The 19,768-nt window shown below is 33.4% G+C and overlaps 2 protein-coding genes and 1 pseudogene across 2 annotated transcripts; 2 read left to right on the top strand and 1 right to left on the bottom strand.

The window, feature by feature from the left end:
- The first annotated feature begins 592 nt into the window (after nt 1–592).
- On the top strand, nt 593–1,712 carry LOC145578768 (protein DMP2-like). The gene has a single exon (XM_081636070.1). It carries the CDS (start codon nt 619–621, stop codon nt 1,153–1,155), a length of 537 nt encoding a protein of 178 aa, XP_081492196.1. The 5' UTR covers nt 593–618; the 3' UTR covers nt 1,156–1,712.
- Nucleotides 1,713–9,104: 7,392 nt separating this feature from the next.
- Nucleotides 9,105–11,670, top strand: LOC145578766 (subtilisin-like protease SBT3 pseudogene; annotated as a pseudogene).
- A 413-nt stretch (nt 11,671–12,083) lies between these two features.
- On the bottom strand, nt 12,084–19,084 carry LOC145578765 (serine carboxypeptidase II-2-like). Its single transcript, XM_081636069.1, has 10 exons — nt 18,673–19,084; nt 17,949–18,056; nt 17,689–17,784; nt 17,503–17,595; nt 16,925–17,010; nt 16,577–16,837; nt 15,446–15,576; nt 14,513–14,608; nt 13,239–13,344; nt 12,084–12,674 (listed from the first exon to the last, which is right to left on the bottom strand). The coding sequence occupies exons 1-10, from the start codon at nt 18,950–18,952 to the stop codon at nt 12,513–12,515; spliced, it is 1,419 nt and encodes a 472-aa protein (XP_081492195.1). The 5' UTR covers nt 18,953–19,084; the 3' UTR covers nt 12,084–12,512.
- Between the last annotated feature and the right edge of the window lie 684 nt (nt 19,085–19,768).

Raw genomic sequence — 19,768 nt, 5'->3', positions numbered from 1 at the left:
CGTTAAAACTAACGGTAACGGTAAACGAATATTCCGAATAATACCATCCAACCCGTAACTCTTGCGTGACACGTAGTTACCGTCTCAGCACAACGCTACACATCAGAATCCGTTTTTAATCCTATGTGTCTCGTTTACTGTTTCAGTTATTTACAAAACTGCCATAGGATAAACGACTGTCGTTCATCACAAAGATGAATGGGGGTCCCCTCCACCTTTAATTCAAAAGGTATCGTTTTATTGTGATGACTTAAAAACCATATGTATGGCCTAGTATGACATGACCGAAAGAGTACAAGCAAATTAAAACTAACTCTATCCACAATTATAAAACAATTATGTACGTATTGTATGTCACAAACTATAAATGAAATTTTAATTACATACTTTGCTGGAATTTATGAAATTATGCTAAAACTGTCAGCTTACTTTATTTTCAAGTTAATTACACGCAAAACTATACTTTTAAACTTAAAGTTTTAACTGAACTAAATATATTTCTTGGAAGCAACTCTTTCTCACCAAAACAAAAACCTTAATCTATATAAACCATTTTTTCCCATAGAATAAAATCATCAAAAATAACATCAAATTTAGAATAATAATTCATAAATTAAAATGGCAAAAAAATCATTAAAAGATCAAGCTTTTAATGGGTTAGGAAGCCTACTAAAATTACTACCAACAGGAACAGTTTTCATGTTCCAATTTTTAAGTCCAATTTTAAGCAACAATGGTCAATGTCACACCATAAACAAGTACATAATGGGTGTTTTTCTAGTAATTTGTGGGTTTAATTGTGCATTTTCAACGTTCACCGATAGCTATGTTGACGACGAGGGGAACGTACACTATGGGATAGCCACACCCACGGGGTTTTGGCCTACTAGTCGTACTAGTAACGTGGATATGTCTAAGTATAAGCTAAGGGCAGGGGATTTTGTACATGCTGTCACGTCGGTTTTCGTGTTTGTTGTCGTGGCGGGTTTGGACAAGAACACGGTGGATTGTTACGTGCCGGCGTTGGAGACTACTCGGAAGACTATGCTTATGGTGTTGCCTCCGGTTGTTGGTGGTCTTTGTAGTAGTATTTTTGCTATGTTTCCTAGCAAAAGGCATGGTATTGGGTACCCTTCAAATGGTGTTAATTCCTAATTAAAAACTTTATTTTATGGTTTGTTTTTTTTGTTTTTTTTTTTTTTTTTAATTGAATTGAATTTTTCTAATGTTGTGATGTGTGGGGTCAATTTCAATTTTTTAAGTTTTAAGAAATTGAATGTTTAATTTTTATAACTGATTGAGGGTTTATTGTGCAATTACTATTGAGTGTTTTCTTTGTATCAAATCTATCAATGTATATAAGAAAGATTGTATACGTTCAGATTGGGAAAATTAAAATTAATAATGTTGTACAGTGAATAAATCTATTGTTTATTTGACTGAAGGAAAGAAAAATTTTTGAAGTAATTGTTTGCATAAGTTTAGACTGAGAAAAATATTGTTGTGTAGTGAATAAACATGAGAAGTAGGAGAAAAACTCAACCTACCACTATGATGCAGTATTGATGAAGAACAAATCAATGCTTACAAGTATTATTTGTGTGAAATTCGTGTGGAAATTCTTCTCCAGATTTTACTTATAATAGCTCGTGCATCACACATGTCAAAAGAAGTTAGTTGAAGTTTTAAAATGAAGGGTTTGTACTTAGTTGTTTACCAGAGTATTCTTAAAATTGTAACAATCGGTTTACTATATATCACTGCTAGAAAATGAGTTCTTAAGGTGCTAAGATAGAAACGTCTTTAATAAGATGTGTTGGGTCATATATAATGCCGTACACACTACACACATAAAAGTAATTGAGGTGCTTATGTGAAGTGTTGTTTAAAAGCACTGTGCAACATCACAAATTACTTTTAAACCTCCCCAAGTCACTATTAGGTTTTTCATCACTAAAGCCACTATTCTAGAATCACATTAACATTCTCGCTGCCTAACTTTCTCTAGGGTCACTATAGTAATTCTGAAAAAACCATCGTCTTAGCCCATCGCATGTGCCTAAAAACTAGTCGAAACTTTAAAAAGGAGGGTCTCTAGTCAGGCAACAAAAATCATGGGTGTGCAGTGTGCACAAGTTTGATCTTAGCTATTCCCAAAGTGACCATTAGGCTAACCATATATCAAAAAAAAAAATATAATAGTAGGACCAATAACAATGAATACCAATATATATATATATATCATGCTTTTACTCCACGAGTGTAGGACTCTGATCTATTGGCTCTGTTGAAACAATTTGATTTATAGTTTTATAATTCTATGCAAAAATAAGTCAACTACAAGTAGGTACACTATACTAATTACATGATTATTAACTTTGCTAATTATGATTTTATAGGCCATGATCCTTGTGATTTGAAACCACTAATCTCTATGTTAAATTTTTACTATTATTTTGTCAATATATGTGTTAATTTATATAATTATAAAAGTATTATATTCTTTCTTGCACCCAAAAATAAAACAATACATTCAAACTGAATTTACAATTGAAAAACAATCTATCTACATACTTCGTATTAATTAATGATCATTTAAAACATCTATTGAGGGTATAATAGAGGAGTAAGGTTGATATTGTAAATTTTTATGTACACCAGCTCCCATATAAGTTAAACCAATTTACCCTAGAATTTTTGAAAAGGTAGTTTTGACTTTATTAGTCTCAAAGTCACAAATGTTTGGTACGAAATATGTAGCTAGGTACAATGCTATATAATAGCCGTGTCAACTTTATCATCTTCCCATCAATTTTTCAAGGGTAATTTTTCAAGAGTAAACAAGTCATTATATATAAACCGTAATTACTATATAGAAAAGATAACAACTTTATTTATTTGGACATTCTAATATACAAGTAGTTTATTTAATTGATACTTTAGATAGATGAGGCATATGAGTCTAAATATAACATTTATGATCGAAAAAATTACTTAGGGTATGTAATACTTGTTAACAATTACAACGTCGAGATAGTATTAGACGTGGCGAACATGTTGTTCAAATCGAACATAGATAATTCATGATGTTAATTCGGTTTGGATCATTTTATTTTATTTTTTTTTATTTTTTTTTTTTTTTTGAACTGGGAAGGTTAGTTTATAGTCTTTTACTAATTTTGATTTGTCAACCTAATTACTTGTACTTATGAAAATATGATGATTTGCATAAATTGGGATATTTGGATTAATTTACTCCACTAAAGGTCGCTGACTTTTTATTCAAAAAAATGGAGCATTAGATAAATTAAACTTAAAAAAAAGAAGAAAAAAAAAAGAGAGAGAGATATTAGGTGATGAAAGAACCAACTAATGAAGTGGAAACTAATACTGAAAAGTAAATGGCTTTAAATTAGAGTGGTGCACCCCTATTCTACTATTGTTTCCCACGATGGTTGCACTCAAATCTTTACATCATGTTAATGAAAAAGAGGATGTTCATGCATTGCTTTTTTGTTTTGTCTTTTTCTTTTCTTTTTTTTTTTTTTTATTGCTTTCACAAATGGCCTCTAGTTTGCTTCTTTCCACTTTCCACTTACTTGTCTAAACCCCTTCCTCTTCCTCTATGTCTAATTCTCTACCTCATAGGTGGATTTCTAAGAGTGGAGTTGACATTTTTATTAGTACTTTGTGGTACATGGACAACATGATGAGGTAGCAATTGAGTTGTTCAGATCAGATCACATTTGATTTAGCTATTGGGTTAAGTCCTGTATCATAGAGATAAAAAAAAATTATTTAGTATGTTTGCAATGAGCTCAAGCCTTATGTGATTAGAGTCTATTATTAATAAATATATCATGATGGATCAATATTCAATACGGAGTAATAAGTCAAGCCATGTGGATGTACAGTTGTACACTATTTAAATTAGTTAGTTAAAGTTTTAAAGGTTGTTTCTAGACCTTACATATGTTAAAGGACCAATTTAATCAAAAGTTTAAGCCGATGGTCGAAACCCAGTTATATGTTGTACTCTATCACACCCCCCGTACATGAGAACTTGTTGGACTTGAAATATCGTGGATGCAGCATAGGCCCTTCTCATACTCGACGTTTAATATTACTACACTTGAAAGTGAGGGGTGAGTAAGATTTGAAACCATGATCTTTATGTCACGCTGACTCTAATTCCATGTCAGTGGACCAACTCAACAAAAGCTTAAGATGATGCTTGAAGCCCAGGAATATATTTTATACTCTATCATGATCTAGTCTCCTATACATCATTTTCTCTTGGCGACTTTTCCTACATTGTAATAGTCCATGCTGGGGTGATTGTGGTTTCTTTTGTTGTAATTGTTTCTATGGTCTACCCTTATGGCATGAATATTGCTTGTTAAGCCCAGCCTTTTCAGCTTTACTAGTAGTGTAAAGTACAATGTTTTACCCCTTTGTCTTAGCTCCTAAAATCCTAAATGCCAGTGCAGCGCACTACTATAGAGTTATAGACAACTGTAGTTTGAACTCATGGGTCATGCTCCTTTTATAACGTCTGATATCAAGTGAATTGTAGGCTAAAAGCCTAAAAGTTGAAACTCATTTGATAGAGGGTAATAAATACGTATCAGTATGAATTATGAAGTATTGTTACTCCGTCAGTATTATGCTAATGATCATAATCTAGAAAATTCTTCGATACAATTATTCAAATATATAATTTTTTTTCATTTGTTAACATAGTGGATCCCTTTCAAAATGTGGATTTTTGGGAAGAAAAATTCAATCCACGGATTTGGCATTATGAACATAGATACTTATAAATTTATTATCATTATCATCATTTATTAGTATGTAGTAGACGACGATAAATTAGGTAATTAGTGTGAGACAAATCGAAAAAAATTTGTGGACACCGGCTAGTGAGTGTTAAGATAGTCCTGCAACTGATTGATGTTGATGAGATATGTCTTAAGTAGTTTTTTGTCTCAAACACATCAAATCACCTTCCAAATCATAATAAGTTCAATTGATGACAATTCCTTCAACCCAAGCTAAGAGTGAGCTTGATTAATTATTTAAGATGAAGAGATTATTTAGATTCAAATTACTCCTTTATCTTTGTTCAAATTTAGTTGTTACAAAGACGTTTTAATTAATTTACAATTGGTATATTTTTAAAGTGACTTTATATAAATCCCATAACAAGTACTTCATATAATGTAATAAGATAATTGGAAAACTTATTATTGAGTCATTCAGCAAATTCAACTGTTAGAAAAATTTGTTGCTCACCCATTGTGCATATTAAAAAGCGGAAATAATATTTATAAGTAATATAACAAACATCAAAGAACACGAGAATTCTATGTGAAAACCCTTTTTTTTTTTTTTTAATCAAAGATGAATAAAAACTGTAAATATTCACTAGTACTTTATTTAATTTGTGGCTCTCAAAATTTCTCAATCTAAGCCTAAACACGAATACTCTCTCTTAGGGTTCTTTAGCCTCTAATTAATACGAGAATTACACATAAAAGTATATCTTCGGCTCAATAGATCATATTTATATGGTTCTAAACCTAAATGATCGTGCATTCGTGCTATCAAATCCATGGCCGTTCTCTTCTCTAAACACTCCTCCAATTCGAACTACCATGTCCACAAACTCAACATAAACAATAAACTCGATGTGAAATAAAGTACATTATTAATATTAACATTGCTTGTACGTACCTCCTCATGAACTCCAAAGAATATTTGACTCCTAGTAATAATGACAATAAATAAATTATACTATAATTTTAGTATTCATGTTTAGCCAGAATCAATGTAGGTAATAATCATGATTTGGACTTCTCAAAGGGTGTCAATTTTATTTAGTGATAAAAACCTTTTTATTGTGTGTTAATAGTTATTGGCTTTATTGCTTATATTAGATTTATTTTATTGGTTAATTTAAAATGACATTTGCTAATATTTTCAAATTGAAAACAACCTCCATTATATTTAGATCAGCAAGCATTTAAAACCGTGATAATACTGATCAATATTGGAGTATTAACTTTGGAGCACTCAAAACTTGACATATTAAGCCTTCTCTCAAATCTTCTTCATGGGCCACTACACTAGTGCGATCAAATTAAAAGAGTAAAACCCTACATATAAGTAATGCAAATTAAAAGGTTAGACTTGTAATAATTATTTCAACGTAAGTGTGCTAAAATAGACTGTATTCGATATCCTATGTCTAGAGACGACGGAGTTACAAATGCTAATATTAACTATGCTTCGGTGCAATTCCGTAAAAGTGAGCCCTTAGTTCAATTCATACAGATATTTATGTACAAAAAATTTACTAGAGTATAATTATATGATGAAGTTTAAAGATTAAATCATTATCGACAATAAGACTTTGTTAGGTTTAATTTCCCTCTTGGGAGGGTTTTTTCTAGCCCCCTTGCTAGATTTATTCTTTTTTTGAAGTTTTCCTTCTCTTTTCTCCCTTTTCTCTTTCATCTCTTTTATTTTTAAATCTTTATAGGGGCTTCCACTGGTGTTCTTACCAATAATAAACCCCTAAAATAATTTATTTTTTTTTATTGCTTTCAATATATATATCCCATCCTTGAGATGGTGGTTCTTTTAATGTGTTTAATCTTTGTGTTTGTTCGTCTGGTGTGGATTGAAAATCTAGGGTTTATAATCTCCACAAGTATCTAGAGGACAGTATGAGTATTTTGATCCAAACGGTTATGCACTTATGGATTTCAAGCCGAGTTAGTGCTAATTTACAAATTGCAATGTTTTAGATGATTTTTTATTTTATTTTTTTAAGGTGCTCGTTAATCAAATCAGCGATATAATTAGTTATAAGGTGTTATCTACTTATATTGGAATTTTATATTTTTGTAAGTGTCGCTTGACTATCTTTTATTAATAAAATCCTTTTTTCCTTGTAATCTTGTAAAAAAAAAAAATGAAATACACGTATCAATTGCACACCTTACACATGCTCATAACCACCCCTATTGTCTCATCTATAATATGCAAAGTATCAAATTATCAGTTGTTATTATTGTGAGTATTTGGAAGCAGAAAAAGTATTGTACTACTTAAACAATGGGCACAACCGATATAGTCTCCAAAAGAAATTTTACTACCGCTCGGTCTGCTTGCTTCATTTTATTTTAATTTCTGTAAGAAAATAAATTTTTATTTAATTTAAAATAGTTTCATATAAGTTAAACCGAACATGACCTTAGTTATAAGTTTTGTAAGAAAAATTCAAACAAAGTTATGCACAAAAAAGTTTTCATACAAATATGTAACACAAGAATTTAAAGGTAGATATTAGGTTACATAAGTCATTTAATTTCAATTAACTCCATTTTAAAATACTATATCATTATTAATAAATCTTATTATTATAATTCCGTAGTTATATATATACACACACCCTATGCAGACTAGTAAACACATTTGATCAAGATTTTCAAACTTGGACCAGTATAAGTCTAATTTTTTTTTTTTTTTTTATAGAATTACAATGTGAAAGTAACACTCTTTTAATTAAGCCATTGTTAGGTTTTTGGTGAAAATGTGAACTTCCAGAAACAGCTGATAAGTTGTTTAGTGGTCCTCTATTACTATTATCATACCATAACTAAGTGGGTTGGTAATACAAAGTTAAATTCATGGTATGCTACCATAATTAGCACAATTTCATTTATTTTATTTATCATAAGGCACGATTCTTGCATTTGCTATAATCATCTTTAAATTAAATAAAGGTTTATTCACTAAAGATATTTACTATCTTAATATAAAAAATTTATCATGAAGATGATAATTATCATAAATCTTAATATATGTTACCATAATCATATCTTTTACGGAGTACATAAATAATATACGTGAGATATATTTTTGATATTATTAAGAGAATAATATGATTAGTATTACTATTTATAATAAGATATTATTTAATCTTTAGGATTTATGATGGTAGTATATCTTTAAGATTTATGAACATTTCTATCCTCATAAATTTTAAAACATATACTACCATAATCATAAGTACGTCCTAAAACGTATTCATTGAATAACCTATAATTTTTTTTTTTTATATTGATTTTATCTCATATCTCTAACAGATTATAATATGATTATCATTTATCTTCATCTTCATTTTTCATATTATAAATTACAATGTGTAGTCATAAAAAGATATATCAGGTATGATGTAGATCGATGGGCCGGGATTCGATAATATATCATGAATAACACCCCTGAATATTCTAACCAAGTAATTAAGATAATTGATTGGCATTCACACATTATAAATTTTTATATATACACCATGAGGATCCTATCCTTATGTTTCGAAATTACAATGGAAAAAAATTGTCTCAAATGGATCTTATATTAATTAATGTGACTATTATTGTCAAATTTACCAAAAATTAGAATGCTTAGCTCAAAAAATAAGATAAATTTAAAAGTAATAAGTAAACTTGGAATTTTCTGATAGTATCTGTAATACTTCATTTGTATTTAAAAAAATTATAACAATATAATTATCATCACGTTTGATAATGGTCAATTATGACCATAAATGTGATAAAGTGAATATATAAATCGTATAAAAGTCAAACTGTTGCAACTTTATAATAACAAATCAAAGTGAGTATGACATCTCAAAGGTCGAGTCCTATTCAAAACATTAACTCTACCACCCAAAAAAAATGATTAAAAAAATTCACTTTCCTCAATGATCTCATTGAAATCACCTGAAAAATCAATATCATTAAGAATTTTAATTTCTATAAAGTAGTGCTATAATTTACTCCCAGAAAGTGTCCACCTTGCTGGCTTGATGTATCATTTATGTGGAAAACTTACAAGTCCATATATGACCTTTATTTCGTCTTACATCATATATCCAAAAATATGTCCCATTTATGTCATTAATAATATGATTAATTACTTTATAATTAAAAAGTATTGACCCCATTTGACTATAAACTCTTTACCTCCCAACAATCTATATAAACCAACCAAAAATTTAATATTTGCATTATATCCTTTCCATATCATATAGTATAGCATAAAAATTCATGTATATTTTCAATAGACAAATGTCTTCTCTAAACATTATTATTTTCTTACTAATAAGTCAACTTATCCACTCTTCTAATGGAGAAACTCACCAAAGATCAACTTACATCATCCACATGAATAAGTCCCTCATGCCTGATGTTTTCACTAGCCACCATCATTGGTACACCTCCACCGTCGAGTCCCTCGCCTCGGCCGTGACACCCGATGGCTATGAATCACCCACTTCTTATAGTTCACCTAGTGTCCTTTATAGTTATGATAATGCCTTACATGGGTTTAGTGCATTATTGTCTCAAAATGAGCTTCAAAAGCTTGAAAAACACCCGGCTTTTGTAATAGCTTATGAAGAGGCTAAAGCTACACTTGACACCACTAGGACTATTGACTTTCTTTCACTCAACTCACGTACCGGTCTTTGGCCGGCCTCAAACTATGGCCACGACGTTATTGTTGGGGTCATAGACACCGGGGTTTGGCCTGAGAGCCGGAGCTTTAATGATGCCGGGATGACCCCAGTGTCATCCAGGTGGAAGGGTGCGTGTGAGGGAGGACAAAATTTCAACGCGTCCATGTGTAACAACAAGTTGATAGGGGCTAGATACTTTAACAAGGGTGTTATAGCCTCGAAGCCTAAGCTTAAGCCCAAGGTGAACTCGGCTAGGGACAACGACGGTCATGGCACCCATACGTCGTCAACAGCCGTAGGAAACTACGTTGATGATGTGTCCTTCTTCGGCTATGCAAGAGGTACAGCTAGAGGGGTGGCTCCTCGCGCTAGAGTTGCTATCTATAAGGTGGTATGGGACGACGGCCTATGCCTCACCTCGGACGTGCTTGCTGCCATGGACCAAGCCATTGCAGACGGTGTTGATGTCATCTCCATATCACTAGGATTCCATGAGCTCCCCTTGTACAAAAATCCTGTGGCAATAGGCTCGTTTGCTGCGATGGAGCGAGGCGTGTTAGTGTCCTCTTCAGCAGGAAATAAAGGCCCCGCGTATGGTTCTGTCCACAACGACATTCCCTGGTCCATGACAGTTGCTGCAAGCAACGTTGACAGACAATTTTCCGGGACTTTGTTGCTCGGAAATGGCCGGGAAATCGTAGGCTGGACCTTATTCCCGGCTAGTGCTGTCATTCAAAAGGTCTTGTTGCGATACGAGCAAAAACTAGCAATGTGCAACTCTTCTGATTACTTGACAAAAGTAGCTACTAATGAAATAGTCATTTGTGAAGATACTGGTAAATCTGGTATGGTATTTAATCAAATATACCAAGTTTCTAACTCTAAAGTAGCTGGTGCTATATTCATCTCTAAAGACCCTCTGGTTTATGAGGCAGGGGAAGTCTCATGGCCTGGGATTGTCGTCGGTCCCAAGGAGGGCCGAACCATTGTAACATACGCGAAATCACACAAGAATAGTTCTTGGGTGAGCATGCAATTCCAACAAACATTTGTTGGGTTGAAGCCTGCACCAGTTGCCGCGTCTTACACCTCTAGGGGACCGTCTAGGAATTGTCAGAGTGTACTGAAGCCGGATGTCATGGCCCCCGGAACACAGATACTGGCAGCTTATGTTCCGAACATGGAGGTTGCTAGGATTGGTGATAACATAGTACTGTCAAATGATTATGCTCTGATCTCAGGAACATCAATGGCGTGTCCACACGCTTCAGGAGTGGCCGCCCTTCTGAAGGCAGCACACCCAGATTGGACCCCTGCTGCTATCAGATCTGCAATTATGACAACAGCAGACCCGCTTGATAACACTCGCAGTGCTATCAAGGACAACGGTTTTGACCTTGCACCTGCTTCCCCATTAGCCATGGGTTCAGGTCAGATTGATCCTAACCGTGCACTTGACCCAGGGCTTGTCTACGACTTGGCACCACAAGACTACATAAACCTCCTTTGTTCAATGAATTTTACAAGAAACCAAATGATGAGCATAGTAAGATCAAACAAACACCACTGCTCAACCCCATCAAACGACCTCAATTACCCATCCTTCATTGCTTACTATGAAAACAACACAAAAACTGCTACTACAACTTTTCATAGGACTGTAACGAATGTAGGAAGATATGGTATGACAACATACAAGGCACTGGTAACCGCACCTAAGGGAGCTCAAGTGAGGGTGTACCCGAGAACATTGGTGTTTAAGAGACGGTATGAGAAGCAGAGCTATACTATGACGATCAAGTACAAGAGTGTTGATAAGTTAGAAAATACATACGGTTCGCTGGTTTGGATGGAAAATCATGGACAGCATAGAGTAAGGAGTCCCATTGTCATATCCCCGACAGTGTACTTTAAGCCCCCTGTCTGATCAATATGTCCATAATAAAACTAGTAGTTTAGCCAAATATTGAGAGGCATATTACACCCATAAAATTGTAATTTATGAGACATGCACACTTGGCTTTGCTCAATCCTCCTTCTCCCAAAGATTTTAATCCTATTTCATATGATCAAAGCTAAATTACTTAGATTACTGAAACAGGTTTTTCGAGTCATTTAAGCAGTCAGCAAGCACGTAAGCAATACCAACAACAATGTTTTGAAGCTAATAAGATTTTATTTCCTTGCTTGAGATGATACTGTAAGAATAATGTCCCCTTAAAGTACTTGGCAGTTCTTCCCAGTCAAGGATCTTCATTGGGAGATATCGGAAGCTAACCAAAAGTACTCATATCAGTAGATTTGTCCGTAGCAGTACTAATTAATCAAGATAATGTACACATAACATTTGCATCATTTCAAGGCTAAGCGTTATCAAGCAATTGCACAGAACCTTAATCGAGCATTACATCTCTAGGTGTATTGTATCAACTTCTCATTATACATATCGAAATAAACTCGAGTTTAATATGAAACAAACAATCTAAGCATACAAGAACATTAAGGATATGTATGCATCAATGCATGTGTGAGTGTGTGACATTCCAGATCCAAATGCCCAAAAGAAATGTATCTTTCTTAGCTTAGTTCGGTTTTGAATTTCAGGTGAAATAAAAAAAATTTACGGCTCGCAAGAGAAATCAAGTCCAGCAATTTGCCCATGTTCTCACTGCAATGAGAATCACGGTTCAAACAAAACAAGGTAAAACAGAGATTAACCCAAATAAAGCTCGAACATCTACACAAGGGGTTTGTACTCCAAACAGCACTTTAAAACACACATATTCAGTTTCACTGTCGTAAGCGGGTGAAGTATTATTCCGTATGAATATTGGAATTTTCTTGACCCGGTTGAGGTTATATATTAAATCTAGAGTGCATATAGATAGGGGTTTCGAGAATGGGAAAGACAATCAAGAGTTAAGATCCTTTCAATTCTCTGATCATAACAACCCCTAATAGTTACTCCTACAGAATGCTGTGTTTAAGAATCACTGACTTGATGCAGTGCTGGCATCGATTCACCAGCCAAGAAGGACTTGGCCAGTATAAGGGAAAGCTTAGATTGATGTAGAGGGACTTCATGGCCAGCTCCCCTCACCGCCACAAATGTAAGGCCTTTGTATTCTTGTGTCCATCCCCCAACCTGTTCAAGTACAGAAAAACCAAATAAGAAAATCTGAAAGGGGTATAAGTTGGAGGACATAAATTCCATGTAAACAATCAGTCAAAAACTCAAACTAGGATGATGAATTTAAAGCAAAAAATCTGAAAGGTAATTTAAACACTAAGAAACTGAGCTAAGTAAAAGGCAGTATTTCCTTCCCAAAAGCCTATATTAGTGAGGTTCAAACAACTATTCCATTAATTATGTATCAGAACAGCATATGATTAAAATTTTAAACTTATAAGACTGCAAGTTGTAAAAAGTAAAATATGAGTTTGATAAACAAGTTCCATCTAACCATCTTAGTAGCGATTTAAGTTTTGCAATGGAAAGAATAGAAAATAAATGAGAATTATATAAGTACTTGAATAAGTATATGCACAAAACATAAACACAAACTCTAGCATAGCTTATGCATCATAGCATAAATTAGACTTGAGGAATCCATAACCAGTTTTGGTTAGAGTAATAAGACAAAGCTGACAGTAAAAACGAGGATAAAGGAAACTAGTCTTAGTTTCTACAGTGAGCGTAGTAATTTACCTGTCCATCATCATACCAGGCACGCCAAGGCTTAACAGTTGGAAGTTTGAGAGCATCTATACTATATCTTGTTGATGTGACGGGAATTACAGCATCAGTGTCACCACTGCATTGAGTAAAAAATTAAAAGCTATATTATTTGCTTTTCATTGGAGATCATTTCATGTTTACAAAAATACAATTACAATCAACATGCTTATAATACAGATAGAGCTATACAGAAAAAATAATTGCAAACCACAATATCGACTAAGAAAAAATAATTGCAAACCACAACCAACCCAATGATAGTAACATATGCTTTAACAAAAAGAATAATTGGGGTGTTATCCTAATTTGACCATTGCCACAAAAACCCTTGTACTAGATTTAGTGTAGACGGTCACTGGTCAATTACACCAAACAAGCTCATGCACCGAGCCTGCCAGTCAATTGGCTGTCATTATGAAGGAACTCATGTGCACATATCACCAATATATATATGCATCCAAATCCTAACTATAACATCAACTTAATATACTCCAGACTTAAGTCCAATCACAAGTGTTATGTGCAACGAAGTATGTGTAAGTTTCTGAACTTTTACAAACAAAATATCAATAATTTTCTAATATAATGGGAAATCAATTATAATGAAAAAAAAACATGGAAATGATGCTCAACAATAGACCGAAAGGTCATATATACAAATTACATATATTAATATACTCCCTCTTTGCATAAAAAATCTTCCTGTTAGGCTTTGGCACCCTTATTAAGGAATTTAGTAGGGTGGGCCGTGGGGACAGAGAGTGTGTACTTCACATGGGTTAAATATGAAAAAAAATTATTTTAAAGTTTAAACCAAGAAGATTTTTTGTAGACATCCTAAAAGGAAATACAGGAAGATTATTTGTGGACATCCTAAAAGGAAATACAAGAAGATTATTTGTGGACAAAGGGAGTATATTCTAACCATTTTGACACTTGAACAAACCCATCAAAAAATGGTTTCATGATCTTCTGACCCCCACCCACCCAAAAAAAAAAACACAAAATTACAGGATTAAATAAGGAATAAGATAGTGTGTGCTGATTAAAACCTGAAAATCCAAATTCAAATTCCCGCATCCATAATATATGTCAAGGACTGAACTCAGTGATCCCCCACAAAAAAAAAAAAAAAAAAAAAAAAAAAAAAAAAAAAAAAAAAAAAACACACACACACACACACATGCACAAAGAAAAAAATACAGAGCCAAATACAGGATAAGATAGAGTCTGCTGATTAAAACCTGAAAATCCAAATTCGAAGTCCTGCATTTATAAGCTCGTGATATATGTCAAGGACTGAGCTCGATGAATCTTTCCAGTTGGTATTTATCATTTCACTGCAAGACATAAAGAAGGAAAAAAGTATATTGAGTGGCATTAAATTGCAATTGGTAACTTCAACTCCATTTGGTGCAGTGTATAGATGTAAAGGAAATGCAGGGTACAAACACAGCAATAAAACAGCAGTCAGCAGATATCTACTCCCTCCACCCCACAATAAAGTACCTTGTTACTGTTCTGGGACGTCACATGCTTAAATCATGTCAAAGTCAACTAGAAACTCTATTATGGGATGGAGAATACGAACGAAGATAATCAAGAGAAAATCAATGGAAAATATAATTATTGTTCTGGATATCAGTGTTACAGCTTCAAGGCAGAATTATTAGCTAAAAAACTTCAAAGTTCAAAGTGTGAGGATACTATCTAAAGATTGCCACGTTATCATATAAACGAATATTGGAAATGAGATAAAACCTGAAGGATGCATAAAGCATACATATGATATAGTTTCCAGAACAAACTGATATAGCACAAAAATTATCACACTAAATTAATGCATAAAAATATACATGAGCTTTATATTTGAGGTAAACAAATGCACAAGAGCTAGAAGCAATGTAAGATTATTTTTTATCTCCAATCAAACCCATTTTAGTACTCAAACAGCCCCTGTTTCCAAAAAATTGTGATCAAGTCATGTCACAAATATCTTTTCATGAGCAACAGTTTAAGCAATGAAAATCATCTGCTCAGAATACCCAGTATTGAAGCGGAAAGCCAGGTTAGCCAGATTATCATGCACATAGGTGGCCACTAAAAAATTCCTGCTAAACCATGCTTATATTATTTGATCTGACAAAATGGTCAACTAACTATTTCTGGAGAACTACCTGCATGTTTCCCATTTCTTAGGAGCAAACTTGGGATTAACATGTAGTGCTTGCTGAACTTCAGGATTGTTGAAGTATACAACTGAATGCTTCTCACTACATGGATCATATGCTTCATTGATGTGACCGATCTAGCAAATAACATTCCCAATCATGAATAATCAACAAAGATATTAAACAGGGATGAACTTTTAGATTTATAAAACTTGAAATTATTCCCTCCATATTAGAGTATTTACCTTAGTTCACATTTCATATAAAGCAAGAAAAGTGGAAAAAGAATAAGTAGGCATATTTTATAATAAGGTAGTCCATTAGTTGCACAGTCAAAGAGTGGATATATAAGACAGTCAATTTGAACTCCCCAAATCAGAAAGTAGGATAACCAGTGTGATATGATTGAATATAATATTGGAACAATTTTGTTAATCAATAAGGCATGCACAACTAGCTCAAAAGATCAGATCTCCAAGCAGCAAGATGATAATTAATAAGCACAGTCAGTATAGTAAGAGAGAGCAAGTTTCACGGAATTAAAAAGCCAATACAGAAAGCAAGGTCTTAGCTGACATTATGTCAGCTCAAGTCCAAGGACACAAAAAACTCTAATCTTAGAAGGTCAATGCTTAAATAGTTCAGGGAGGATACAAGGTGGATGCACAATGTTAAGTTATTATCCCCATGTAATCCAAGTACTGAAGGCCAACCTCCCCATCAATAATACTCGCCCATCCCTAAATAAAATCCCCATTTCTCATAGGCACACAATTTTAGGAGACGAGTGTTAGTGAGGTGTTGTTGATTAAAATTGGATACAAAAGGAAGGTAGTGGGAATAGTTTATTGTTTCCAGAGGAAGTAAGCAAAAAATAATGGGGTTAGAGGGGTTTGTTCGTTAGAAGTGAGTAAAAAAAATTAGTGGATTCTGGAGCCCACCCGAATTAGGAATGGCAGAACGGGACTTTTGAATAGGAGCAAGAATTTTGAGATAAATTGGGCTTTTATTCAAGGACGGAGGAAGTATGTAGCTTTGCATTAGTTAGATAAATAATTAACATTCTTATATGCTAATGTTACAAACAAAAAATGTTGCAAGATTAAAATAAATGCCAAAATACCACTTAGTGCTTACCAGTCTTTTCAGTAGTTTGTTAGGTAACGAAGAGTTTGCAGTACAAGAGGGGGTATAGATGCTATATGGGTCAATGTTTCCAAGTTCATTGTTAGCAACATCTAGTATTTTATTGCACTTGTCTGATGAGTGTACAAATGATTCAAAGTCACAGAATACGTTAAGCAGCTTGTATGTTTCATCAGAGATTAATCCGGATGACCACATAAATTGGAAAACCCCAAGGTGGTCATAGAAATCATCAGTCAGGGCATTTCCAACCTGAAACACGTATAAATAAAAAGATAGTTAAGTATTCTGCAGATGGCCATAACAAGCTTGTGTTTCTCGCAGGAGAGGAAAACATACCATATAACCCTTCAGATTAATCGTTTTCTTGTTATTTGCCAAGTTGTGCCTTACAATTGCTTGGCTGAGCTGGGGCACATAATGTCCTGCAAAACATACAACATCATTCTCTGCAATAAAAGGTGAAGGGAAACCTACAAGCACCAATTTTCTAAATTTGTCTGATAGACGATCTAAACTGTACCTAAACGACCATTTCAACCTCTGTCTTTCTTACCAATATGAAAGTATACTGTTAACAACCACCACTACGCACAAAGTCGCTTTTGACATTGGTCTGACCACAAATGTAACCCTAAGCTTGTAAGATACTTCATAATACATAATTGATATAAGCCATTTAGTTTTACTTATTTTGAGCCACTGCAAATTACCTAGCTACACATCAAAAAAAAATCGTAGCACAAAATACAACATCCAGATTCTAGATACCCTTAAGAAGAGTCTCTTCTCTGTGTGAGTATGGGGGCTTCTAAAGCATCACAGGTACTTGTCAAGCATATTATACAAATTTGGAGTGAAAAGGAAACACAAGATAAATAACTAATCCTATGCAAGACAAATATTTTAAGGAATACCTCCATAGCTCTCTCCTGAAATGTAAAATTCTCTCCCCTTATAGTGTGGGAACCGTTCGAACCACTCCAGCAGAAACTTCAAGGAGTCCTGAGCTGAAATCCAAAGAAAGAACAGTCTACAGGCATAAATGATTCTATTTTTTAAAATATATAACCACACCGTAAATCTTAAATGCAGAGTAATACCTGTCCTTTTGTCTCCATGAGATAGCAAATCAGACGTAGTGTTGGAATATGAAAAGCCAACTCCAGCAGGAAAATCCAGAAACAAAATATTGGCAACTGCATGAAAAGCAAATGATTTTAAAGAGAGCCCCCTTCAAGATCAAAAATGAAGAAACTTGAGCATTCGAGTCAATAGTAGAAATAGAGTCCAACCATACAATTACACAGCGGTCTAAGAGTAGTATCAAATTCATTGGCAAATCCATAGAAGTATAGTATACCTTTGTTCCAGGAGTGAGGATTCATATAAAGAGTTTTCCCATCTTTCTCAATATGAAATGGACCCAGCTCTTCTGCCTCCCCGTAGGCAATGGATGAACATCCGGGCCCTACACGAAACAACCATTAACTCAAATCCCCCAGTCTGTAAAGCATCAAGAACTTGCTAAATAAACATCATTTCAAAGTAAAATGCAATCCAAAACACAACTAGTATAGTAAATGCTACTCATTTCAATCAAAAACAAAAAAGTATATGAACATATCTAAATTCCAAGTATATTTACAACAAACAAACAAACAAACAAAAACCAAAAGAAAAATCCACCAATTTCAATCTATATCAGCAAGAGCAAACAACCATCAACTCAAGTCCTTGTATAATCACATTTCAGGAGTAAAATGCAATCCAAAAGACAGCCACTCGTACTAAATTAAATGACAATTTATTTCAATCAAAACATAAATATATACTTGGTATTAATCAATCAGTCTAAATTCTAAAGAACAAAAGAAAAATCAGCCCAAGATTCGGCATCATAACCAGTCTACCTCAGCAAGAACTAATGAATTAAAGACAATATATTAGTCAACTAAAAGTCTATGATACTCAAGACATATGATCGAATCCCATCTACATTATTACCCTTTCTCGCTCACAATACACCAAAGTCAAAATTAAATCAAATGGTAATGAACAAAATAAGGGTAAAATCAAGATTGAACCTCCATTAAGCCACAAAAGAAGAGGTTTTGAAGAAGGATCTTCAACAGCTTCAATGAACCAATAAAATAGTGCTCTTCCATATTCTTCATTAACAGTAACATACCCAGAAAACTGTGAAAACCCCACATCAAAATTCTGGCCAGGAAGATAATGAATTCTGTCTAAATTTTGTTGGGTACGTGGGTCCGAACTTGGAAAACTGCTAATACCCAGTTGAGGATTTAGAGTGAAAATGAGTAAGTGAAGAAAAAGAGAGAAAATTTGACTGAAATCTCTCATTTTTACTTTGATTTTTAGTGCTTAGTTTTAATTTCATCCGAGATTTTTGGGCTAAATATTAGGCATAGACGGCATGGGCAAATTGTTTAGTGATTTTGTGGTTGGTGGGAGTGTGGTACTATTAAGATAATGGAGTCTTTTTCAATCTTTACAATAATGTATGAGTTCATGCAATGATGTAAATTAGGATATCATATTGTTTAAAGGAGTCCTCGGTTTGAAACTATTTACTTCATTCGTGTTTTAATAAGTGTTACAATTTAATTCTCTCAAGGAAAAAAAAAAAAGTGTTACAATTTAATCAAACACGTATGCCAAGACACAACTTTGAATATTAATTTAACTGATTATATGTTAGTAAAATTATAGGAAAATTGATATTATGAAAGTATACATTATGACGAATCCAACAATGTATTATAAAATAACATTTGTTTCTTATATATTAGGAAATTAATCAAGTCAAAACCATTATGTGAATAGTGAAAAAAGTCAAACTGTAACACTTATTAAAACACGAAAGAGTAAAAAATAAATAATTTAAACTCTTCAAGTAGGATCGGTTCTAACTCTTCTAAGGGTAGGGTTTAAACTTCAAGTATATATGTTGAAGGGTTTATACTTCATTTATTGATTTTGTCCTCTTTTATTTAGATTATCAAATGCTTGAGGGTTTAATAGGAGTCATTATTAAATGAAAATTGTTAGCAGTGTTAGTTAGAGATTTTAATTAAAAAAGAAAAAGAAAAAAAAAGGGGAGGATTAAGCTAATCTTACGGGCAGTACTTAATGAAATACTTTATAAATCGACGTAAG

This window comes from Chenopodium album, chromosome 14 (genome assembly GCF_948465745.1).
Source record: "Chenopodium album chromosome 14, dcCheAlbu1.1, whole genome shotgun sequence".
NCBI classification, from domain to species: Eukaryota; Viridiplantae; Streptophyta; class Magnoliopsida; order Caryophyllales; family Amaranthaceae; genus Chenopodium; species Chenopodium album.
Note: the sequence above shows the minus strand (reverse complement) of the source record. Positions and strands in the feature narration are given on the sequence as shown.